This window comes from Aphidius gifuensis, linkage group LG3, assembly GCF_014905175.1.
Source record: "Aphidius gifuensis isolate YNYX2018 linkage group LG3, ASM1490517v1, whole genome shotgun sequence".
NCBI lineage: Eukaryota > Metazoa > Arthropoda > Insecta > Hymenoptera > Braconidae > Aphidius > Aphidius gifuensis.
This window is the reverse complement of record NC_057790.1, coordinates 24,923,494-24,951,166: the sequence shown is the minus strand read 5'-3', so window position 1 is coordinate 24,951,166 and position 27,673 is coordinate 24,923,494. Positions and strand designations below refer to the sequence as shown.

The window sequence follows — 27,673 nt, the reverse complement described above, 5'->3', positions numbered from 1 at the left end:
AATTTTGTCCTTTTTCTCCTTCCAACAATATATATTCCACCCTTGTATTCACTACTGCCCCACGCTAGTACTGTGAGCTTGCAAGCTGGTGTTTTAACTTTGGCGTTGTGGTTGCCGGTTCAGAACATGTCGCGCACTCACACGATACAGTCGAGTATCAAGTGATCATAAATATATCAACATTCATCATCTGGATTATACAATTTGTTTCATCAGTGAATAAAATCATTTTTTTTTTTTTTTTTAATTGCTATTTAAAGACTATTTTTATTTAATTATCTTATCAAAATTTGTTTTTGATTTTTTGGATTGTTTTTTATAATTTCTTTTTAAATTGGAGGGAAATTTTTTTAGTGACAGCCATTTTGGTATATGGTACAGATTTAAATGATGAATTGAGTACAAGGACTGTTATGAAATTTATATTGTGTGTTGGAAATGGTCATTAGAAATGGAGTAGAGATATAATGGTATTAATTTTTTTGAAAATTTGTATGTTTTTAATAAAACACGTGACACATTGGGCGAAATGAGACGAGACAATTTGAATTTTTGTCACTTGAATTGTAGGACGATTAGTGTTTTTTTTCGTTGATACTTTGATAAAAGTGTTATTAAAAACATTGTTATATTTACTGAAATAAAAATATTTTTTTTGTGATTATATAGACGTCTAGGCTAATGCCAAGACGTCGTACTTCCTGCTAAAAACTTCCGGGCGGGAGTTTTTTTTTTTCTGTTTGTTTTATTTTTGTTTTGAATTGTTATTGTTTTTCTTTTTTTTTTTTTTTGCTTTTTATTTTGTTTTACTATTTATTTATTGTGAAACATACTGACAGTTTCTTAATAAGAGAGCGAAAGAATTGAGAAAGAATTTTTTTGAGTGGTGACATATTGGTTATTTGTGACTGAATAAATATATTGTGAAAATTTGTGAATTGTTATTTACATTATCAACAAGTTGTGAAGATGATGTATTCACCTGACAAGATGATGAGCAGTAAGGGTCTTCATGGTACACAAATTTCGGGACCAGGGTGTTTTCCCTCTGGAAGATATTCACCACCATCTTATCGAAGTGGTCCTGATAACATGCCACCACCACCAAGAAGGTGCATGCCAAATCCCCAGGTATGACAACAAATCATTTATCAAACGTCATTACACAGTATACGTAATTTAAAATTAAATTTATTTCTATATTTAATTTAATATCTAAAATTCAAAAAATATTCATAATATTTATCTCAAATGTTAATTACTAAATCTGGCTAAATATAATTTTAAATCTCAAATAAAAATACTAAAATCAGCTAAATATAAAAATACAATTTTTCTCGGTGTAGAAAAAAAAAAATATATATATTAAAAATTAATTCAACACAGTCTCAGCCATAATGTCCATATCTACTTACAAAATATGACAATATTTAACTAAAAAAAAACATCAAAATATTTTATAATAAGCATAATAAAAGTAGATATAATTATCAAGTAATTTAAAAATATTAATATACACATAAAGTCCTTTTAAAACATATAATTATTCAAAATAATCCGTCGGACTAATGATTGATTTAATCACTGCTCAGTGTGTCGACCCAGACAAATATTTAAAAATATAAATTCCCATTATCATCGCAAATGCAAAATGAAAATTTATAATCAAGTAAATAATGTATCTTTTATTATTTAAAAATATATTATTTAAAATTTATCCACCGGAAATTATCATCACCGTATATACCAAGGAATAAAATAGATAAAATAAAATGAAAAATTCATTGGAATAAATTGACATTGACTGGCTCCTGACTGCATTCTGTCTGCTGTATATGTGGAACACACAATATACCCAGACAAATATATACAACATGATAAAAAATAAATAATTCTAAAAATATTACATAGAGTTATTTTCACTTGATATATTTCTCTCTTTGTTAATAATTTATTTTTATTTGTTTTTCATTTATTTTAATAATAACTTTGACTTTAAAACTCTTTAAAAAAAAAAAACTTTCAACCGACGGTACTTGACTTTTTTTTTTAAATGTAAACAAATTTATACTGTATACTTATTTCCCCTACTTTTTGCATACATGTTTTTTATTTTTTTTCTACTTTTCTTTTTCAATTCCCTCATCTTGTTGTGGGCCCTCAGACACTGATGGTCTTTACTTTATTCATGCATCGTAATAGGATAAAAACTGTCGACCGTCGTTGAGTAACTGAATGAGATTACACAAGTATACTTTGTATATATACATCATACATTATACATAATGTAATTCACGATTATTCAACTCGTAATCGATTCATCTTTTCTTATCCTCATTTATATTTATTCAAATATACCAGATAAAAATTCAATCATCTATAAAATTTATTCCTAAAACAAATATTATTTATCAAAAATTTTCAAATTTTATATACAAAATAATTATTAACAATTACTCTTTTATTTTAATTTTTTTTTCATTAGATCCACTTATCAAAAAAGTAGTTTAATCGAGAGGATAACCCCAATGAAAATTAATGACACGTCAACCCTGATTATTTTATGATAAAAAACTTTTCTAATTATTCATTTTCAATAAAAACATGTAAAAAAATTCAAGAGATTATTTGCCCTAATTAATTTAACAAACATATTTAAAAAATTTAAATATTCAATACACATGTTGAACATCGATGTAAATTAATTTTTCACTTCAAAAAATTGCCCTCAAAATATATATAAAGTATAATCGAACCCTAAAAAATAATACTATCATAAATAAATTTTTTAAAAATTAAAAACCCACTAAAAAAAAATTAAAATATTATTTTTTTGTTGGCATACAAACTTGCTTGTAAAATATAAATTAATCATAAAATATGTAGACAAATATCTATTTATTAAATATAATGATAAAAATTTTCTATATGTCATGAGGATAATGAAGTGTATAAATTAATAATGATTAATAAGTTTTTAATAGTATATTAAATCTGGGAAATAAACATGTGGATTGTAATTTTAACTAAAATTGTAAATAGTAAAAAAAATATATCATAATTTATTTTACCCCAATCAATTTTAATAATTATCAATTTGTTTATTATTATCATCGAATAATGTCATTGTATAAAAAAAATTATATAAAAAAGAGGGTGTCACGTTGAGTTGAATATCTATTCTACTTTTTTTTTTTTTCCATCACCATGTGCACAAAGAGTCACGTTATATTTATATATTTTTTTATTACATAAGATTTTTGGATCGATATATAAAACTATTTATAATGTCGACAATATACAGGTGACATTGTAGTTTTTTTTTTTTAATCATCTGTTTTTTGGTTCTTCCCTTTGACATAGTCTTCATCAGTGGGGCCATGCACCTGATGTTAATAATAAAAAAAATAAAAATATATATACACAATTTTCCTTGGGGGACAATTTATAAAATTTGTTAAATTTTACGGGTTTTATTTAGAGCTTGGTTCTTACTTTTTTTGTGGATAAAAATATATAAAAATAAATTAAGAAAAGAAGAAGAAGAAGATTGATTAATTTTTATGGAAAAAAAAAGTCATTGAGGTGGTTCTTTTTTTTGATGATATGGATGCAAGATATTGAGATTGTAAAAATTGTTAGTGCGGTTTGTCGGCGGAGCATCTGAGATAGTTTGGATCCGGAATGGGGATTCTGAAGAAATTTCCGTGGTCGAGTATTGCACACTACACGGGACACTGGGGACACATAACGCTCCCCACTTACATCCAATCACTCCTGATTTATATTTACTACTCGATTTCTACCCTTATTTATTGTCCTTCACGGAGACAGACATGGAGAATAGTAGCGTTAATTTGGATGAATTGAAAATAATGGTTGTTGTGCGTGTATAAAAAAATAAGATAGATAAATAAATATATAAATAATGTAAGTTGATAAGTTCAAATTGAAGTTGATAAGTTGAAATGCAAAAAATTAAATTAGAAAAAAAATAGATTTATTGGAAAATACGTATTGTATTGTATATTGTATATTTATTTAATTATTTGTTTATTTTTTTTCTATTGTTTGAATTTATTTTCAGTAAAAAAATATTTAAAAATAAAATAATTATTTCTTTTTTTTTTTGTATTCTAAAGATATACTCATTGCGTGATTGTTTTTTTTTTTTTTGAATTTATTTTATATTTTTAAACTTGTATAAACGATATAATTTTATATCGGAGTTTTGAATGTTTTTTTTTTAAGTAAGATGGGTAGAAAAAAAAATTATGGTTGACAACAAGTTGGGTGCTGGGAACGTTGAGGGTAGTAAAAATAATCCCTCTTCAAAAAATAAGTGCTCCGATAATTGTTTAAAAATTAGTGAAGAAGAAACTGAATAAAGTCTAGTCACGCACATGCAAACTCACGACAACAATTATATCAAATTTTCTTTTTTTTCCTCATGAAATTTATATCCAAGAATGATATATATATATTTTTTTTTTAAATATAAATTGTCAATAATAAGAGAAAAAGTGTATTTAAAACTTGTTCGATTTATTTTTAATTATATTTTTAATAATTTAAATATGCATTTTGTTTTTTCTAATTGTTATTCTTTAAATGTCAATTTCTAAAGATATTGATTTCAATTGTTTATATATTTCCTTCGACTTGATATTTTTTCAAAGTCATTATTGTTGAAAAAAAATATTTCCGAGATTGAATGCTGTTAGTATGTAAACAACACCAAAATATAAAATTCCTGAATGCTTAAAAATTAAATTCCACTTATTTTCATTTATTTTTCAAAAAATAATATTATAAATATTATTGAAAAATACAAAATATTATTTTAACAAAGTATTTATCTCTTACTTTATTATCCAGTAAATTATCAAGCCAAAAAACATGATAAATTATATGAAAAATAAAAGTTGACAAGTAAGATTTGTTGAATAATTTCCTGTTGAATTATCAGGTTGTATTATTTTAGTATGTTTATTTACAAGTTTTTTTTGGGGGTTGACGAAGGGTTCACAATTCACCCTGTTAGTAAAATATAACAAGCAAAATGTAAGCAACTTCCGGCGGTGGTTTAACGCTCTTATAATTATTATTTTTATTACGGTCCCCACTAATGCCCCCAGAGTGTACAAGCCCTTTTCTCTCTCCATACAATCCTACCATCTCATACCTTAATATTCATACATACAAGTAGAAAATTTTGACCATCACAATATACATCATAAATCATTAACAAAAATGGTATCTCTTTAATTTTCCCTTAAATTATATCATGTTCACAATTAACAAGCGGAAATAAACCCCAAATATATATCATTACAAAATTACAAAATTTTATTTGTTTCATTTAATTTTCATTTTCCAGATTTTATTAACTAAATTGTATTGTTTTTTTTTTTAATTTCCTCAAGTCCATTTAATTAATTACATGCTCAAATTATTTTCAAAACAATATATTGAAGGAAAAAAAAAATATACAATTATTTTGACTTTAAAATATTAAATTATCAATAAAATTAAAAAAAATTATTTTATTTATACATAAAGATTGATGCCATTTAAAATATTGGCTCTATATAATTTTATTAGACAGTGTAAAACACGAGACCGTTCAATAATTCAATAATTTATTTTTATCACTGTTATATATATATTTGTTTTTTTATTTTTTTTGTCTCTACTATGATGAAACTCTCAACCAGTGTTTGTCTACACACATACGTCTCGATTCTCTTCATTTGTGAAAATACTTCATGAATATAAAATTATATACACACACACACCAACATTACCATGTATATAATAGATTGCATATTCAACCCTGTCTATTTACCCGCCAAAAGTCACGGAGAGTTAATCTCCAGGCAACCAAATAATTTGTCATAAAACTTGATGGTAATTTTGGGTCAAGATAAAATAAAAAATTTAAATTAACAATTTTAATATAATATAAATAAATAAATATTATTTTTAATATTAAAATTTAAAAAATATTATGTGAAGAAAAACAGGTGATGCTAGTATATGCGTGATGAGCAATCACGGGTTATAAAAGTTGCGGTTGGTTGAAGTGGCCCTCATGAAAATCAAGAGTCTATCATTACGACCATATGTCTGATGTATCTACATACAGACAACACGATTTGTATCGTTGATATTTAGTTCCCCTATATACACAAATGATGAGACTACCCCCTGTCCACCCAGTCAACCCCCCTTGGACTATTGTCAATTCTATATATACGATAGTAGTATAGACAATATATAGACCAATGCGTTGTCGTTGCACCTGTTTAATTTTATGGGGATTGTATATATGTATGTATATGTATATTGTCTATGTATATACCTTTGTCATAGTCCTTCTTAAATGCATGCGTGTATATTGAATACTCATGTAGTCACATGAGGGAGTTGGACTTAGGCAAACATACGTATTGCATCGTCCCAATTTGATGTGTGTCACTCTTCAAATAGGCACACACGTTCCATACACTGACTGACCCTTCTATTTATAGACATATACAATGTACAATTTATGTTGCCATATCAGCTTGTTGGTGTTTTGGACGATCTGCTTTTGAATATTGACTTGGAAATTTTTTTAACTATTATGAATGTATTGTTATTTTGATATATGCCTTGGAAATATAGCTTTGGAATAATATTTTTAAATAATAAAAGATACATTATTTATTTGATTATAAATTTTCATTTTGCATTTGCGATGATAATGGGAATTTATATTTTTAAATATTTGTCTGGGTCGACACACTGAGCAGTGATTAAATCAATCATTAGTCCGACGGATTATTTTGAATAATTATATGTTTTAAAAGGACTTTATGTGTATATTAATATTTTTAAATTACTTGATAATTATATCTACTTTTATTATGCTTATTATAAAATATTTTGATGTTTTTTTTTAGTTAAATATTGTCATATTTTGTAAGTAGATATGGACATTATGGCTTAGACTGTGTTAAATTAATTTTTAATATACATATATTTTTTTTTCAACACCGAGAAAAATTGTATTTATATATTTAGCTGATTTTAGTATTTTTAATTGAGATTTAAATTTATATTTAGCCAGATTTAGTAATTAACATTTGAGATAAATATTATAAATATTTTTTGAATTTTAGAATCTTTATATAAATTGCAATAGAAATAAAAATAATTGAAATTAAATTCCAAAACTTTCAAGATAATTATATTTTAGTGTTGCTCAGATAACAGAGAAATAATATCATGAAATTTCTGCTTAGAAATATTTTCAAAGCTGTATTAAATGATATGAAAAAATATTCATAAATTTTTTTCAAGCTACTGCAAAATATTTTTTTATTGCGCATTTAAAATCATACATACAGTTCATAAATATTACAGAGCGCAGTCTCGGTATCTACGAAAATATCTCAAGCATAAAATCCGGTCGATTTTCACACCCATCACACCAACCGAAAGCGAAAGTATTTCAAGTTCACCATTATATTTTTAAACAGCATAAAATTATAAACTAAAAAAAAAAAAAAAATCAATCTACAAAAAATGAATTTAAAAAAACGAAATACCACTTCAAATTTTAACTAAAAAAAAAACATATTAATTAAATTAAATTTGTCTCACTTAGAGTTGATTATTTGATGGATAGATAATGTGTTATAGCAAGTGACGTGGATCAAATATGGAATGTGTATGTTGGTATAAAGACAGATCGAGGGAGTTTAATGTAGTAAATCATGTGACAGGTTGGTCGCGTGGCGTAAAAATTTTAGGATGCCAAAAAATACAAGTGAGGGTTGTAGAAGTTCAATGAGACATTAAGAAATACACGTGACAGCACGTGTCTAAAACACCACCCCAATTGTATAAATTTAAGTTGAAGTACTTGCTTAAACAATTACATGTATGTCTATTTGTACATGACATTATCATAAGCCACATCAATTTTATATACGCGTGCCATCAGTATTCAGTATAGATCAATATGAAAATTAAAAAATTCTATATAAAAAAATAAAAATAAATAAAATACACTTGTATACAAATTTTACTATTACTCCTCACACATTATACAGTAGCTTTTTGTGTATAAAAAATTTTTATTATGCTATAATAATACAGTGGTGGTTTATACCAACAAGAATCATTATCTTTGTCATTTTCTTGTTCCTTCTTAAGCCATCAGACAAATGCGAATAAAGGTTATATACCAGACAAAGATATTTTCATCTCTACTTGTAGAGAGAAGTAAAACGAGCTTTTGGTGTATACTTTGCTCTGGGGGCCTCCCTGTGGGATCACAAACGAGCATTAACAAAATTGAAACGTCGATTTGTCCGCGGTGATCGTAACACGGCATGACGATAATTTTATTAAGGGTATCTCGACGCTTTACTCAAACTATATATATAATTTTCTACTCAAGTGTATAAAGGCAATTTCATATATCTTATCCAACTTAAATTCTTTTGGGAATTGATTTTTATATATACCTTTCAAAAATATCAGAAATATCATTTTTTTTTTTTTTTTCTTCTTCTTTTGTCTATGTCATCATTGGTTTATCCAATACTTTGATTTTATAAATTTTAAATGGTTTTTTATATATTTATTTAATGAAAAAATAAAACTTTTTAAAAATTATTAAATTTTTACTTTATAAATTATAGTTTTTTATTATTTTTTAAGTAATGGAAATAATTTTTTTGAGCCTTTATTGTCCAAGTCATATGAGGTTCATGGTCGTAATTTTTTATTTGTAGGGTCAAAACATTTATTTTTATAGCATACATTCATAAATACATAAATACATTAATACATACATACAAATTGTATGTCAAACAACGCGGAAAACAAGGAGGTTTTACTGAATTGCGCACAGACTCGGTAAACTCGAGTTTGCATTGATTATAATATAAGCAAAGTGACACAGTTGTCCACGACTTGTATTGGTATGTATATATATATTTATTCACTGAACCCTCCAACTTTGAATTATTATCATAATGATACATCAATAACCCTATAAACATTTTTATGAATATATACACTGTAATGCAATTTTAACAATTTCCATCAAACAAAATAAAAAAGTTAAATTAATTGCAGTGATTTTTAAATTCCATCAGATATTATTGATGAAAATTAAATACAAATATATATAAACGAAGATCAGTGAAACACGTTCAAAACAATTTCAAGAAAAAAAGTTTTATTTATAAAAAATTCTAGAAACGTTTTCCTTTCCTGGTAAATATAAAAATAAATAAATAAAATTAAAATGAAAAATAAATTGAGAAAGAAATAAATGAGAATCCATTAGATACATAGAAAGGTAGATATATATTTTTTAAGTTAGATTTTTATATAAGGCATCGTATAAAATTGAGAGCCGTTATTGCGGCTACATATAAAAAAAAAAGCTACATACTTCAAGTTGGTCAATAATGTGAAGCATTAAATTAAATTGATGTATTTTTTTTTTAAATTATAATTCCTCTCAATAGAAAACATGATATTTCAATTTTAAAAATTATTAATTTATATTTATTAATTAAATTTATAACACATTAATTTGGGTATTAAAATAAAATGTATTTTATTTTTGATTTTTATGTGAAAGAAAACTAAAATGTTTAGAAAATTTATTAACAAATTGAAGCAATATTATTATCAAAATAAAATACATATAATTGAGGAGTTAATTAAAAATTATAAACAATTTAAAAGTGTTACTTAAACATATACCGACCATTAATTAAAAATAAAAGTTGTTAAATTTTAAAATGGTGCGGTGTTGAAGTCAATCTTTATTCTCGATGTATTGAACAAAGTTTTTCATGATAAAAAAGCTCTAAAGTTCATTTGCTACATCATTTTTGTACAGTTGTTTTTTAATTTTTCTCTTATACTATGCAGCTTTTTTTTGGTACCAGAAAAAAAGCTTGAATTTTATTTTATTTTTTTTCGGTTTGTTTGACGTGTGGTTGAGCTTTTTTTTTGAGTGTATGCGTGTGTGTATGTATATTAAAGAAAGAAATAAACTGGTAAAATGTAAAAGCAAGATAGAAAATATTTCCGAGCACATGCCGAGCCGACAGGTTTGAGTATGGCGGCGGACTATAGTGGATGGTGTATGGATCGATGTGAAAAGCTTCGTATCTGATTGGCGGGGATGCGGGGGCGGTTCAAAATTCAGCCAATCAGCGTTTTGTGGCTCTGTTATTACTGATACTGTAAAATTTTATTAAATCACTGATTTTTAACACGCTTTTTATAACATATTTTTTCTATTAAAAATAATTATTTTTAGTATAATATCATATCATCTTAAATAATCATTTTAATTATTGCAAAAATGGGAAAAAAAAAATTAATAATATCTCGTAATTGCAAAAAGTAATTTGGCTCTAATTATTAAATGACAAATTAACATCTAAAATTAATTGAAAATGTAAAATCTTTAATGTTTCTTTTTTTTCTGATAAAAAATTTACAAAATTTTTAAACACATTTAAAATATTTATATGATAATCAAAATTTCATCAAAATTTTCTGTAGATGAGTATAATTTTTTTAAACACAAGATGTCACAAATAGATGAAAAAAAATTTCATAAATAATTTTGTTGTATATTATTTATTCAAGTCTTGTAAGAGGATTATAAAATTTGATTTTCAGTTTTTTTTTTTCTTGGAATAAATAGAGAAAAAATATGGTAGTTGGTTGTGCTTTTGATGATGGAAATTTATATTATTTATTTTTTTAAGAAAAGAGGTAAAATGGTCAAAAAATAAACCATCAAGAGTTTTAGTATTACAAGTACAAAAAACAGAAAATAAAATCAGAATATTACATTATTAAATTTAATAAATTCTCTTTAGCAAGTTGGTACTTATATTAATCTCGTGCTTGGATGCTTCATCCTGTGTATTTTTATTTAAATAATAATACAGCTTCAAAAATCAAAAGTACAAATCTCCAACGAAATATTAAAGTATATTTTGACCCTTTCATTTGATCTCAACTTTTATCAATACTTTATATATTAAATATTTAAAAATAAAATCTGATGTAAAAAAGAAAAAAAATTTTTGGCAAACTTTTGGCTAAATGAATCTGATGAATAATATAAAGGGGTTGACAGTGAGAATGGAGTAGAAGTTTCTTCGATTATAACAAAAGCCAATGTAAGATATAATGCCAAGGGAAAAGCGTCACAGTACTAAAACTTCATTTGTTATTAACGGGAATTGCGATAAGACGAGGAAAAACTCACCCTAAAAGATAGAGACTCGGATTGAAATGACAAGAGCAAAAAAGAAAAAAAATAAAAAGGTAAAATTGGGGGTACACTTGGTATTAAGTGCAGGGGTAGAGTTTGAACATGACTTCACACTTTGACTCACTTGGTGCCCGTAAATCTTGGTAATTATCAGTTGAATTTTTTTTACTTTTTTCTTTATTTTTTTATGTGACTTTTATTTTTTTCTTTTTATAACTTGGAAATTTTTAATATTAAAAACATATTCTACAAATGAAATAAAATTATTTTTAAATAAAAAAAAATAGATAATAGTAATTATAATTCATTAATAATTATATATTATATTTTTTTTTCTAAAAAATTTCTTTCAACCAGTAAGTCATTTTAATTTGCTAACAATTTTTTTAAACATAAATTTTTATCATTTATTATTCATAAAAAATTCTACATTTTAATTAAATCATTAATATAATAAAAATAAATAATTAATAATAATTTATAATTGAAATAAATTGTTTATTCTTTTTCTAGGAAATTTTTTCGTAAACGTGTAAATTATTTCGATTTGATAATTGTACTTTTAAACATGAAAAAAAAAGATGTGTTCAATATATATTTAGGATATTTTTTATATAGTTTATTTATAAATTTATTAAGGTGTAATTTAACGTGTATCTTGACAAACGACCATGATATATACATGGATACATACAAGACAAGAAAGAGCGCAGAATCGTCCCAGTGAGGCAGTTTAATCACGCAATGTTTCTCACGTTCATCCTTATAAGATACATACATATGTATATAAAAAACACGTCTATTCTACACCGACATGTATACACTTATAGGTACATGTATATTGCATTTTTTTTTTTATCTTTCTGGCAAAGATGAAACGATCGTCACGTAGCAATGCTATATAACCACACACCAATTTCCGGAAATTGCAAGCTCATTTATATAACACACCTACATCATCCTGACGTATTTCTCTCTACCTCGAAAATATTTTCAAAAAAAAAAAAAGAAATAAATAAGAAAATTCAACTTGATATAAAATACACTTCAGAATAATACGAAAGTCTATATGTGAAATAGAAAAGGATAAATAATTCAAGCAACTCTAAAAATAAAAAAAAATTGGTCTCTCCATAAATTAGTCAGTGTAATTGATAGAATAATTTTTTATTTTTTAAATAATATTAATAATAATGATGATAAAATTTAAAAAAGTATAAAATTTATATTTGAAAAATATTATAGTCAAACTTTAGTTACTAAGAATAGAAAAATATACATGAAAAAGTGCAGCTATAGACACAAAAGTTTTGTATTCAAAAAAAAGGAAAAAAAAATTGAAATATGGTCAAATAAAATATTGCATTTATTGCGTACTAAAAGAGGAAAAAAAAAAATAGAAAAAAAAATAATAATACTGGGCACAAAAGATTGAACATATATATGTAATTTTTTATTATTTATTGTTTTTTTTTTTGTATACATTTGGTTAGTTGTATGAAATTTCCCGGGCTGAACGAGCTTGCCCGCGATCCAATCGATCATATCACGCGCACACATATAGAATTCAATCAATGCTTGGCTGGTGGTTGGTTAATCGGTCACGTAGATAGACAGGGGCGTCGGCAACAATAAAATACACGCGATATTTTAATATACACTAGACGTCATCTTTAAATTTTAACTGAATAAAATTATTCAAATTATAAATTTAATAAAATTTTCATATTAATTTTTGTCTGCCATTGCTTGACTTGTACTACTTAAATTTATAATATCATTCTAAATATATTTTTCTCCAATTATTAATTAAAGAAAACTTAAAATTTAGCTTGTTATTTTTGTTATTTAATAATGTTTTTATTTATTTATACAGATGGAATGAATACATTTAAAAAAAATGCTCAGACACTGCTTGAAAATATTTAATGTGCTAATTTTTTCAAACTCTAAAAATTTGTTATCCAATCAAATGACATTTGCTTTAGAATATTTGTAATTAACAAAGACTAAAATAATAAAAACAATAAATAGAAAATAATTTTTGACTGTCTAGACTAGATTATTTTTAAATTATAAATTTATGAACAATAATTATAAATATCTATTTTAATTTGATATTTCTATTTTAAAGGTATATATTTTTTTTCTATTTTAGAAATATCACGAATATTTGAAATTTATTTCATCCAGCTGCAAACAAACTAATATTAAAAAATTTAAAAATGTTTTTTAAAAGTAGAGTAGACTATCTGTAATTAGATTATTCAGTCTAGTGAAAAAAAAATAAAATTAGCGATTCCCAAAGTATTTTAATTGATAAGCCGTCACGCCGGCGGATGACCTGATAATGTCAATCTTCACATTTATAACTGTATTAATATATAATTTAATATATGTATATCGAGTTTCGATAAAAAAATTAAATTTTCTAGATGAATAACTTTTACATTTGAATAAAATTTTACATTTCTTATAAAATAAATTTACCGAATTTAAAAACCCTGAATATTAATTTTTAAAAAATTAAGACATTCATTCAGTGTAAAGATATTGAATTTATTTTTCAAATTTTATTATGGAATTTTATGTATTCAAACTTGGATAAAATTGATGATTATAATTTTGTATATAGACCAAATAAGTGGGTTTATAAAAATTGTATTTTTAAATCAAGAATATATTCATTATTAAAATTTCCATATTGATTTTAGTTGTTGTTTACGAATTGTCGTCTGGATGTCATCGGGTTTTCATTATTCCAATTATTTTTAATTATCTTTATTGGCTCACAGTTTTACAATAAAAATAAATTGACTATAAATATATTGAGTAAAGAGAGAACTGTTACTAACGAAGCATCCTTTTTATTTTCGCTCTTTTCTCTATTTTTTTTTTTCTCCACAACTGTTTGTAATAAATTCCTTGAATTTGAAGTGAATTTTACAAAAAAAGAAAAAAATATGAGTACTCAAAAGCTGATATTGGTCTTAGTTTTAATATTTATATAATAACAAATCAATATTTAGAACATTAACAACTAAAATATTTAAATGAAATTAAAAACATTCACTCAAATAATTTTAAACCAAGAAATTCTACACAAAAAATATAAACATAATTAAGAGCCAGTGGGCTAGTGGTTGAGTGGGCAAGTGTCTTGCCTACGGTTCTGAAGATCTTCAGTTCAACTAGTGCTTGGTGCGCTTATATTTGAAATTTTAAAAGACTTGTTCAATCGGACCATATTGGGTAACTGAGTTTATAGTCCAGTCTCCTAAAGTCGAATTTACTCAACTCACTCAAGTATTAGTTGCAAATACTTTCTGGCATAAAACGAGCTTCGGGGCACAAAAAGCCCCCTCGCTTGTTCTATGCCAAGAGATATTTGCCCCAAATGCAGGACACTTTTCTCTATTTTTTTTTTCTTCACAAATGTTTGTAATAAATTCCTTGAATTTGAAGTGAATTTTACAAAAAAAGAAAAAAATAAGAGCACTCAAAAGCTGATATTGGTCTTAATTTTAAATATCTCATGTAATTTTTTTAAAAATGAATTTTAATTTTTTGTTTCAGAGTCGAATATTAGAAGATGCATCGATCATGTGCAATTCTTGGTCACCAAGGCACAATGTAAGTCGTATAAATTTTAAATAATCCATATGAAAAATTAATAAATAAATAATTTTGTAATCATTCGATATTTTTAATAAGAAAAAAAACCTAAAAATTTAATTAAACTAGAAAATATTTCGTCCGTAAATTTTTTAAATATAAATATTTTTTTTTTATACCAAGCAAAATTGAAAAAGTTTAAAAAAAAATAAAATAGTATTCAATTTATTAAAAAAACTAAAATATATATTTCAACTTTATTGTATATTTTCCTGTCTAAATTAAAAAAGACAAAAGAATAAAAAAGCTAAACTTTTATTTTGTTAAAGCTAAGATAAAAAATGTCAAGACTTTTTTAAAAGCTGTTATAGAAAGCATATTTCTGTTTACCCTCCCATCACTGACTTTTATATCTCTCTTTTAGTTTTTATATATATACACTAGAGACTAAACTGTAGCTAGTAGTAGAAGTCAACGTATAGTCATCCACATCATGAAATTTAAAAATAAAAAAAATAAAAAAAATACTTTTTACACAAAAAAAGCACCACAAAACAAAAAAAAATAAAAAACATATATCCGCATTTCAAAGGTTTATATAAAAGTTGGGTAAACCCATCATCTATACATTCATAAAAAAAAAAAATAAAAAAATAAAAAGAGTTTTTCCGGTCGTTTGTTTACTTATATATACGTCTATCTATAATATTTTTTTCTTTCACGTAATATTTATGTTTTACGTGTTGAAGAAGTGAAAAATAAAAATATAAAAAAAAAAGTAAATAAATAAAGATAAAGTTAGTTATAGGAGTTGATGTCGTTATATTGTATGTGGACGACATAAACTGGCTAACTCGCGGTTACGATTATGGCCAGTAGAAAATTGATTATTTAGATATGAGGCACTTTCACTTTGAAATTGTTTCATCATAAAAACAAGTCAAGTGTCACTTATGCTTTTCACGGATCCACCTGGACACCTGCACATATACTTGTATTTTTTTTTTTTCATATCAAACTATTTTTTTGTTTTATAATTTTAATTATTAAATTATTTATTTTCATCAACTTTGCTTGTTTAAAGGTTTTAAATAATACATATATTTTAACTGTAAAAATTTTATAATAAAAGATATTTTTTTTATAAACAAAATGAGGTTAAATTTTTATTTTTTTATTGGATAATAAAAATTATTTTTAGAGCTTTAATTTAATCATTTTTTTTGTGCAAGTCTGATGATGATAAAATAATAATTTTATCTTGTCTGGGGTATACATATTTAGTGGATTTCATCGAGTATGAATTTATTGTTCAGATGAATTTTTTATTTTACTGTTATTTGTTAATTTTATTAGAAAAAAAAAAAGTTTTAATATTTATGAATTTCAGAGTGAATAGGTATATAGTATTTATTATTTTTATTTTTATGAAATTTTTTATTAAAGTTTATTTTTACTGGTAATCATCTTGACATGAGACACTTTGATATGCACAAGCAGACTGCTCGTTTTCGTGTCAGCTGTCATATTTTCTGGATAATATAATTTATTTATGAGTTGAAAATTCTAATGGAATCATGTTATTTTGGCGCGCATTTTAAAGTTTTTCATATATGCTTCAACTTGTTATTTTAACAGCAAAATATGAATTTATATATATCGAAAATTAAAATGTATAATTTTACATAACTTTAAAATTTTTTCATTTTTCAAATTACAAACAAACAAATGAACAAATAAATAAAAATAATAATTTCTGAGAAAATTAAAAAGCTCAATTTTTATATTGTCAGCTAATTAATCGTCCTGTAATTAATTGATCAATAACAAAGATGAAAATTTAAATAATAAAATAGAATTCAAAAAAAAATAAAAAATAATTTTTACTGCTAACTAAGAAGTCTAATAAATTATTTGAATCGTTGGTTTTTTTATTGAGTGATATATATTTAAATAAAAAATTTATTTAAAATTAAATGTCTCGTTAAATAGTACGTTTTTTTAATTTTTTTTTTAACTGGAAATTGATTATTCATTTGATTGTGTCATTAGTCTTTTCTCACATTGCACCCTTCGTTGTTGCATTGATAATAAATTACAAAACCTCCAGCTACTTTTTTTTTTTTTCTGATGACAACCTCGTCTTTTAATTTAAACATGTTCACCTTTATTTACCTCGCAATTATTCACCACAAAATGACACTAATTTTATCTATCTTTTTTTTTTTCATTTAATACTGACAGATTAGCCAACGATTTTGGTCAAATAATTCAGAGATAATTAGCTAATTTTTAACGTTTGGGAATTGTGTTGAAAGATATAGAAAATGAGAATAAACATTGTACAAACGTTGGAAAAAAATGACTCTATTAGTCAGGTCGATGTTACGACTATGTTAAGAATAAAGGGGATAAAGGCAAAAATATCCAGCAACAAGTTTTCTCTCAACAATTGGGCCGTTAACTATGGTCTTGTAACAGGAGCAATTTGTACCCTATTTCACTGATATATATAATTTTTTTCTTTCTCTTTTTGTTATTTTTCATTACCACCCTTGAAATGCGCTACACTTATTCTCTCTCAACTTGTGAATTGAGAACAACAACGAGGTGATTCTTCACAACGCACCTCCGGGACTATACAAAAAGATAATTGAACGAAGACGAGATTAATTGCCTCGTTAAGACATTGTATACTCTTCGAATGAGACTCATTACTCTTTTTAAAATAAACCCAGAGAAAAATAAACTAAAAAAAAAATGAATTAATAATCATGAATAATGTTTAAAGGAAACATTTTTTATTGCAAAAAAAAATTAAAAAGAAAACGTTGGGTACAGAAAATGCTGGACATTTTATTTGTCATCAGACAATTTTTTTTCACTAATTGTATCAACAAAAATAGAAAATACTAGTAAGGAATTTTTGAAAATTATTAAATGATGCACAAAAATTGCACAAAATTTATGCCAAAGTGCCGAGTAATTTCGCTAAATTTATAAATCATTTATATTTATTTGATATTAAATAATAAATCTATTTATTTATTCATTCAATAAAATCATATTCTTTCAAAGTATACATAAAAATCTGATAAATATATTATTGTCAACAAACTCTTTCAATGTTATTAAAGCTTATGAAAATTTATGTAGCAATATCGTATTTGAAAAATGCATAAGATACAAAGTGTTACAAGTGGAGATATAATATCGAGTTTACACGGTAAAAAAAAAAAAAAAAATGACGATAATAAAAATAGAAGGAAAAAAAAAAGAAAAAATAAATGTAGAAAAAGGAAAAGAAAGCAGTGGCAAAGTTCATAAATAATCGAAGCCCCCCTTTCCACTTTGACGAGACTCGCGGGCACGACGCGGTGCTTTTCACATGAAAAATTGATCGGTCTATGCGAATACTACGAACCGTAATGAATATATTGCCGGATATACTATTTTATTTAAAAAAAAAAAAAAAAATTATAAAAGAAAAAATATTTAAAATAATATAAAACTTTTATTTTTTTTTTAAATTTAAAAATGAATGTTGATGTTATTAATTTAATTAAATGTTATAAATATTGTATGATTTGTTTTTTTTTTTTATTTGTTACAGGGTGATTTATTTGGTGGTTTAAATAGTGGTCTTCAAGATGGTCTTTTATCAAGAGCCGAAGCACTTGCAGCTGATCTAGGAAAACATAATTCTGGCACACCAATGCAATTAAAACATGATCCAGTATCTGTTTATCATCATGGCTCACATATGTCAAATCCACATTCAAATAATCGACCTCATCATCAGGTACAATCACACCTATTTGTGAGTTTAAATCATCAATACAATAATAACTATATATAATAACAAATAAATATTTAGAAAATTAACGACTTAAATATTTAAATAAATTAAAAATATTCACTTAAATAATTTTAAACCAAGAAATTCTACACAAAAAATATAAAAGTAGTTAAGAGCCAGTGGGCTAGTGGTTGAGTGGGCAAGCGTCTTGCCTACGGTTCTTGAGGGTCTTCAGTTCAAATACCACGAAGGTAACATACAAAGAGTGTGAATTCTTGATGAAATCGGTACTCATCTCTCAACTGATAATTTTCAATGTTATGTATGTAAGCTCCTGAGTTGAATGCGAATACTTCCCGGCATAAAACGAGCTCGGGGCACAAAAACCCCTTCGCTTGTTCTATGTCAGGAGATATTTGCCCCAAATTCAGGACACTCTTTTTTGTTTCGATCCTGACCACCGATTTATTTATTTTTTTTATTTATAAAAATATTTAAAAAAATATTCCTCACTCTATTAACATCAAGATACTAAATAATAGCAAAAAAATTAAAATCAAAATTGCCATATAATAATTTTGAATTAAATATTTACAGTTAAATTGTAAACATGCCTATGGCTTGTTAACTGTTTATTAAATTATCATAAAATATAAAACACATATCTCCCCTAATATTAATATCATGAACCCTTATTATTCATCTGAATTTTCATGATATTTATGTTTAATATAAATTACAAGTCACATAACACAATATATATTAATTTTTACGTTATCGCAGATGGTCACTGCGTTAAGTGTCGCATAAAACTTGTCCCTTATTTTTCTATGTATGAATTAAATATTAACCCTATAATATATTTATATATAAATATATTTTAACCATATAATTTTTTGATGAAAAAAAAAAAAAGTTATGTTGTTGATAGTTAACGAGTTTCAATACTTCGATTTATACCCTGTGACTGAAGGGATGTTTTAATATGCGATGAAGGATCGACCTTGTTACGAATATGACTATTTTTTTTTTTTTTTTTTTATATAACCCTACTGTACATTGATGTCATAGTAATGATGAAATATTACTTGGGTTTTTCCCGAGAGGACAAAATATATACTATGGCTATGTTTATGGTACATATAAATACACATTCAAATAAACAGATAGATTTATTCTATATAGATATATTATTTGTTTGTATTTTAACTCACCCCAATTGCAATTCGATTCGAATATAACTGTGCCATTTGGAATGAGGGTGATGAAGAAGACAAAAAAAAAAAATATATATGAGATAGACATATGTGAAGGGGAAATGAACATTATTTTTGTCCCAATGTTCATTTTTATATATATTTGACATTTTTTTATTTTGACTAGACATTTATTTATATATAAATATATATATATATTTTTTTGGGTTCATTTTCCGCATACCTATAATTTGTTTTTTAAAATTTAAAATAATTTAATATTTTATTTATATTATTATTATTATTTTTTTAGAGCGTGAAAATTTAAGGGGTGAGTTTAAAATATTTTGTCCGTCTCATAAATAATTTGCAAAAGAGCAAGGGGGGACGCAGGACACGGTTGCTCGAGCATGGTCACGGCACGTGTCGAATAATTGTATAGCTTTTATGACGTATGTGTGTACTGTGTATGCTTAAATTAACTGGTACTTTGACACTTGAATAACGTTGCAGTATATTCATGTAAATGTCAAATTTCAATTATCTAAAATTTGTAAAATAAAAAAAAAATTATTGCAATAGCAAGTATCTACCCCTCTGCGGGGTAAAATTTTAATTAATTAATTTTTTTTCTTGTAAAAAAAAAATAAAGAAAATAAACATATAGAAAAAAATTGAATTATAATTTATAAATTTTTAAATAAAAACATAAATTATTTAAAATGAAAATTAAATAATCAGTCAATCTAAAAGTATAAAGAAAAAAATAAATAATTAATTTTTTGTTTAATTTATTTGATTGTAACAATTGATAATGTGTCTAATTTTTTTTGATTATCTTATATCTCGTATATCAAGAATGAATATAGTATAGCAATTGTTGGCGCGTGCCATCGACCAACAGGCACTCCCCTCACAACTTGCACATCATATACTTTAACTGAAATATACACATGTATTTTATAAATATAATACAAGAATAGCACAATTCAATGATTGAACTTATGCCCCAAGGGAAATTGAAATCCTCATTGTTGAAAAAGAGCATTGAAATTAATTTTATCAAATTAATAAATAAAAAAAAATTTAAAATTATTTAATTTAATTTATTTTTTTGATATTTCCAGTGTTTAAATTAAATAGATGTTATATTATAAAATATTTATTGAGTAAATGATTCTAAAATATTTTAAAACTTGTTAAATAAATAATAATAATAATTCAAATTAAATAAAAAAAAAACTAATCAATTAATTATGATGTATTTTTGAATATGAATTTTTTTATAGATGAGCCATCCGGGAATGGAAAGTCTAGACATGTTGGATCCAGCAAATTCAATGACAACATTAACACCAATGTCAGAAGGTGGTGGTGGTGGAGGAGGAGGTGGTCCAGGTCATCATGGTGGTATACATGGACCATCAGTGTACGGTGGAATGAATGGAATGATGGGTCATCATCATCATGGTAATATTGGTGGTAGCGTACCACATCCACATCATCATCCAGCAATGGCAGCAGCAGCAGCCGCAGCAGCTGCTGCTGGTTTACATCCTGATGCTGATACAGATCCACGTGAACTTGAAGCATTTGCTGAACGTTTTAAACAAAGACGTATTAAACTTGGTGTTACACAAGCTGATGTTGGTAAAGCATTAGCTAATCTTAAATTACCTGGTGTTGGTGCATTATCACAATCAACAATATGCCGTTTTGAATCATTAACATTATCACATAATAATATGATTGCACTTAAACCAATATTACAAGCATGGCTTGAAGAAGCTGAAGCACAAGCTAAAAATAAAAGACGTGATCCAGATGCACCATCAGTATTACCAGCTGGTGAAAAAAAAAGAAAACGTACAAGTATTGCTGCACCAGAAAAACGTTCATTAGAAGCATTTTTTGCTGTACAACCAAGACCATCTGGTGAAAAAATTGCAGCAATTGCTGAAAAATTGGATTTAAAAAAAAATGTTGTTAGAGTTTGGTTTTGTAATCAACGACAAAAACAAAAACGTATGAAATTTGCTGCTCAACATTGACCAGAGGGTGGCTTGTGACAACAAAATTGACTGTATCCACCGCCACCACCACAAAACTCAAACAACCTTGAACCAAAACCTGAGCCACTTGGGGAATATCAAGGCTGGCCCTGAACACTTTGAACCATCAACTTTTAAATTATAAAAAACAAATAAATAAATAAATAATTTATAAAAGAAACAAAGTTTAATGAAAAAAAAAAACAACAAAAATCAGGAATATTGAGAAATAAAAAGTTCAATTCAATTATGAATTAAATTTTTTTGCGGTTGGTGCGACGAATTGGATGTCACAGCCTCCAAGAGTAAATAAAATATATTACTCAAAATTAAAAAAAAATAAATAATTAATTTAAACCTAATCAGTGCCCCCAAATTGATAAAAAAAAAAAAAAAAAATATTATATAAATAAAATCTAGTTATTTTGAAAATTAAATTATAAATGAAGAAAAAAAAAAAATAAATATTAAATTCAATAAGAAAAAAAAGAATAATATTATAACTTGGTTATTTTTTTTTTTTTCTTTTTGTTAGCTACTAAAAAATAGCTAACATAAAAGTTATATATACAGTCTGATCGATCAGACATATAACCCACTTGGAAAATGGTCTATACCCTGGCACAAGACTCTGTAAACCGGAAGTCACGGATGGACAGTATTACCAGTCTACCTAAGACAGTATATAAAATATAATAAAAAAAAGAAAAAAAAAGTAAAATAAAAAACATGAAAGAGAGTAAAACATAATATACGCGCATTGCGGTTCCCACGCTCTGCGTCTTTTACTGGGGTAGTTTAATACCTTTCAAATATACAGACAAAAGTTTATATATACATATGTATATATAAGCAATGTGTGGACACGTGTATATAAAAGAACCAAGTCATACAAGGTGAAATAAATATAAAAATAAAAAATAAAATACGTTGAATTAAAGTGTCAACTTAAAAGTTGATTAAAAATTTAATAAAATAATAATATATTTGCTTGATAAAAAAAATAATAAAGTACAATTCAATGAAATTTTTGAAAATATGTACAATTAAAGTAACTAATGGAGGAAAATATTAAATTTTAAATTTTAATTATTAATTATAATATAATTGATTATAATAAAGAAAAATTAAATTAAATTAAATTAAATTAAATATACCTATCATGTATTTGTTATTAGAGTCAATGTGCGATTAATTCGTGCATAAAGTGATATTAATCCTAATGAAACGAGAAAAAAAATTAAATTAACAAAAAAAATAGAGGATAAACATTTGAAAAATATTGTGGAATGTTATGATAAAATGGCAAATGAAAATTAAATTGCAATTTTGGTGATTAAAATAGTGAAGAAAGTGTTGAATAGTGATGTTGGACAATCAGTGAAAAGACTGTATTATATATCATATCAAAGCAATACCATTTAGATAGATAATAGATTTAAAAAAAAAAAAAAAATAGCATTGATTATCCTCTTAATTTTATTTAATCAACAAATAAATTAATTAAATTTTAGAAAAATCATTAACATAGAGAAAAAACAACACAGGTTGTTTTTTAAATTTTTTTTTTTTTTTTTTTTTTTTGCGCTTTGTCTTGTTGTTTACGTATGGCCTGATTGTTTTTTTTTTTTCAAAAATCAGGAAAATGAAAATAGATTAATATATCGAAATAAAAAAAATATATATATAAAATAGATTAAGACACATGCATTTAATTCGGGCATGTTCCAGCAATACCAAGTGACATAAAATAATTTATAAATTATAATGATTATATATAAAAAAAAAAAATAAAAACGCAGAGAATTAAATTATAATTATAAGCTGTACAAATGTAGTTTTTAAGTAAAAAAAAAAAAACATTTTTTAGATGAATTTCAAATTTAATCTTACTGAGATCTATGATCAATAATTGATCTTGTAATCTTGCTATATGAGTGAATGATTTTTAGTGCAATATATAGTGTGTAATTTAGTGCGAATTTAATTTATTTAACAAAAAAAAAATAATAATAATATTAATGATAAATGAATTCTGTTAATTACGATGATAACTATTATTTATTTTAATTTTTTTCCGTAACTGTATTGTCATTTTTAAGACATTTTTAACTTGACATTCCAATGGTCCAATTGTTTTATTTAATTTTTTTTTATTTAAATTAATTTGATATTATTAATTAATTAAATTTTAATTTACCTGTGATTTTATCAATTTATTCTAGTCAATTTACCAAAAAAATAAAAAAAAAATGCTCAGTAATATTTTATTTAGTTGAATTAACCTTTATTGGACTTTGATTTTTTTCTGCACAACTTTTTTCTACACAACGAGTTCTACACAAAAACTTCTACACATTTGAAACTGTACACAACATGAAATCAACACGCAAAGTTCTACACATATACCTTATACACGTTTAATTAAACAAAAAAAATTGTAAATTAAAATTAAAACCAATATAATTACACAAAAATTTAATTTCAACACGTATTTTTTATACACAATTAATAGGACACAATTTCTTTTTACACGTAAAATTTTATACAAATAAAATGTACACGTGTATATAAAAGAACTTCAACAAGATAAATTAAAAAAATAAAATTAAAAAATAAAGTGTCAACACGTTGATTTAAAATTTAATATTAATAATATTTTTTCTAAAAGTAAATTTGAAATATTATATAAAAATTCATATTTTATAAATATTTAATTTAAAATTTATTTTAATATTAATTTATATAATTTATTTATAATAAAATATTATTAAATAAATTGTTTTAATTAAACAAGTATTTTTATACATGTTTTTTGTCGACACAATTTGTTATAAAGTGATATTAATCAACACAGAAAGAGAAAAAAAAAAAATTTAACAAAAAATGGTAATTATCATTTTTATTTGGAATGTTATGATATGGCAAATGAAAATTAAATTAATTTGGTTAAAATAGTGAATTTGAATAGTGATGTTGGACAATTGAAAAGATTGTATTATATATCATATAAAAGCATTCCATTATAGATAATTTTTAAAAAAAATTATCTTAACCTAATTAATAACAACATGTAAATAATTAAATTTTAAAGTAAATGATAAGTTACCAATAATCGATAAAATGGTTGTTTTGAACTTTCTGTGTTGACCAAAACAGTGTATATAAATACCTGTTGAAATAAAACAGGAATAAAAAATATATATCGAAATAAAAAAGTATATAAAAAATAGATTGAAATAAATGTGTATAAATTAATGTGTACAAATAAAATTTAAAATTAAATATTATATATAAAAAAATAAAAAAACCAAAAGGTGTATAAAAATATGTGTACAAAAAGTAGTTTTATAAAAAAACATTTTTAGATGAATTTTTTAATTTATTGTGTCGAATCTTTGATCTTTAATTTATAGTGTGAAGTCTTTATTAATGTGAAATTTTATTTTGTAAAATATTTATTTAAAAAAAAATAATGTTCTATTAATTGTGATAAAAATACTGTTGAAATTAAATTTTGTGTAATTATATTGGTGTTAAATAAAATGTGTACAAGTTTTTGTCTGTTGAATTAAACTTTTATAAAAATATATGTTTATTAATTTTAAATTTTAATTTAATTTGTGTACAATTTAAAATTTTAGAAGTTTTTGTCAAAAATTCGTTATGTAAAAAAAAAAAATGCTCAGTAATATTTTATTTAGTTGAATTAACCTTTATTGTTTTTTAATTTAATTTATATGTGAAATCTTGTGATTGGTATTGGGGACCGGAGGAATAATTTAAACGACAACAAATATATTCTGTAGATATCAAACACAGGGTAACAATTCATATTGCAATATGCTTAATTGCTTATAGCAATACCTTGCATTTTATACATAATTAAGTATAAATGTTTGTTTTAAAATAAAACATCAATATATAATTTTCATTTACAAAATAAATAACTATGAAAATGCTCTATCTAAAAGCAATAATAAAAAAAAAATTTACCTAAATTACATTAATCACATAAATAAATTGAAAATAAATTTTTTTTTTTTTTTTGAATTTTTCATTTGTAGAAAATTAATTAAAATTAATTTAAAAAAAATATATATCTGATGCACTCAGGATCATTTGTAATTGTAAAAAAATAAAATATAAATTCATATATGATTTTAATGAATTTAAAAACAATTAATTTGATATTTTTTGTTTTTTAAATAAATATCAATTAGATTTAAATGATAAATTAATTTTCACGTGATTTTATTTCATTTTTTTTTTTCAATTCATGTATAAAAAGGAGAAAAAAAAATGTATCATGTATTAAAAATATAATTCTGTACTTTTAATTGTTTATAAAAATTAAATTGAAATATATAAATTGCAAAAATAAAAAACATAAATAAATCATAAAATTAATAGAAAACAAAAGCCAAAAGAATTGTTGATGGAACGAGTATTTCGAATTACTTTGCGAAATTATTCAAAAGAAAATATCTCGTAGCCAATTAATTATTGTATAACAAAGACATATCATAATTCTGATTTTTAAAAATTTAAAAATTATAAAAAATTCATTAGTCAAATTGCCTGACAATGTAGAAATTATTTACGTAAAAATATGTTGCGTGCAACTTTTTATTAATTTATTTTTTTTGTTAATTATTTAATTAGTAGATTAAAAAAAAAAAAAAACAATCATGAAGGGAAAAAGAAAAAGTAAATTATATGTACATATTTGGCTGGTTGTAAATGTACTTATTGTAAATTGTAAAGACAAGAAAAAATAAACAAAAAAAATATTATTTCGATAGTTAATTATCGTGAATAATTTATCAAAAGAAAAAAATTAAATTCAATCGTATAATTTATATGATTGTTTAAATAATTAACAAGAGTCTTCGAGTCTTAAATTTCTGTAAGCATAAAAAAATTTATCTATCATGAAGATTTGAATTTAAAAATAAAATAAGTGAAATTTGTAAAATTGCACGCAATGTAGCAAGAGGTGGTGTTTTTTTTTTTTTTTTTTTTTTTCTGCCAATAAATATATAAACAAAATTAACAAAATATAATTTTAACAAGTGTAAATGAAATCCAAACTCCCTTCTTTTTTTTTTTTTTCTTTTTATAAATATATATCATGTGCCATAACTCATTTTATCATGAAAAAAAAAAAACTTTGTTCAAAAAGAAAAAAAAAAAAAAAAATACCTACTCAACTATATATAGTATAAAATAAAAATAAATCTCGATGTTATTGATAAATAATTATCTACAAATTATTTTCACTCAATATAATAACCTTATCCTAAATTATTCATGATAATTTATACAAATGAATTTATTATTTTTTGTTTGCATCAATTTTATATTATTATTTGAATTTTTTATTATCATTTGAATTTTTAATCTCTATTAAATTATTCATCATATAAAAAAAAAGGAAAAAAAACACATTACTATTTGCATCAGCTAATTGATATGAAAACAATATAAAACAATGAAAAAAAAAATGAAAAATAAAAAAAATATAATCTAGATAAATTAATGAAAGTATATACATTGTTTTATTTATTTTTTTTCAATGTGGGAAAATTATAACGGCATAACGTGTGTCACACTGTTTACTTTCATGTCAAAGTAAAATCACAAACTCAAGTGCGATCATGTTGCGTGTATCACTTATTTGCACAGAATTATTAATTTA

At 24.1% G+C, this 27,673-nt stretch overlaps 1 protein-coding gene across 2 annotated transcripts; it reads left to right on the top strand.

Annotated features, from left to right (window-relative positions):
* Nucleotides 1-23,428, top strand: LOC122853189 (inhibitory POU protein). 2 transcript variants are annotated; one of them, XM_044153505.1, is made up of 4 exons: nucleotides 1-1,131; nucleotides 14,888-14,944; nucleotides 18,540-18,746; nucleotides 21,211-23,428. In XM_044153505.1, exons 1-4 carry the CDS (start codon nucleotides 970-972, stop codon nucleotides 21,970-21,972), a joined length of 1,188 nt encoding a protein of 395 aa, XP_044009440.1. In that variant the 5' UTR covers nucleotides 1-969; the 3' UTR covers nucleotides 21,973-23,428. The 2 variants fall into 2 exon arrangements, with proteins under 2 accessions (XP_044009440.1, XP_044009439.1); XM_044153504.1 differs by having other exon boundaries at nucleotides 18,540-18,728; nucleotides 21,211-23,031.
* Nucleotides 23,429-27,673: the final 4,245 nt, after the last annotated feature.

Excerpts from the sequence above, each read along its gene's own strand:
- LOC122853189 (XM_044153505.1), top strand. The coding sequence starts at position 970 with ATGATGTATTCACCTGACAAGATGATGAGCAGTAAGGGTCTTCATGGT. Across the intron at positions 14,945-18,539 it reads CTTGGTCACCAAGGCACAAT|GGTGATTTATTTGGTGGTTT; the intron begins GTAAGTCGTATA and ends TATTTGTTACAG. Across the intron at positions 18,747-21,210 it reads AGGTACAATCACACCTATTT|ATGAGCCATCCGGGAATGGA; the intron begins GTGAGTTTAAAT and ends ATTTTTTTATAG.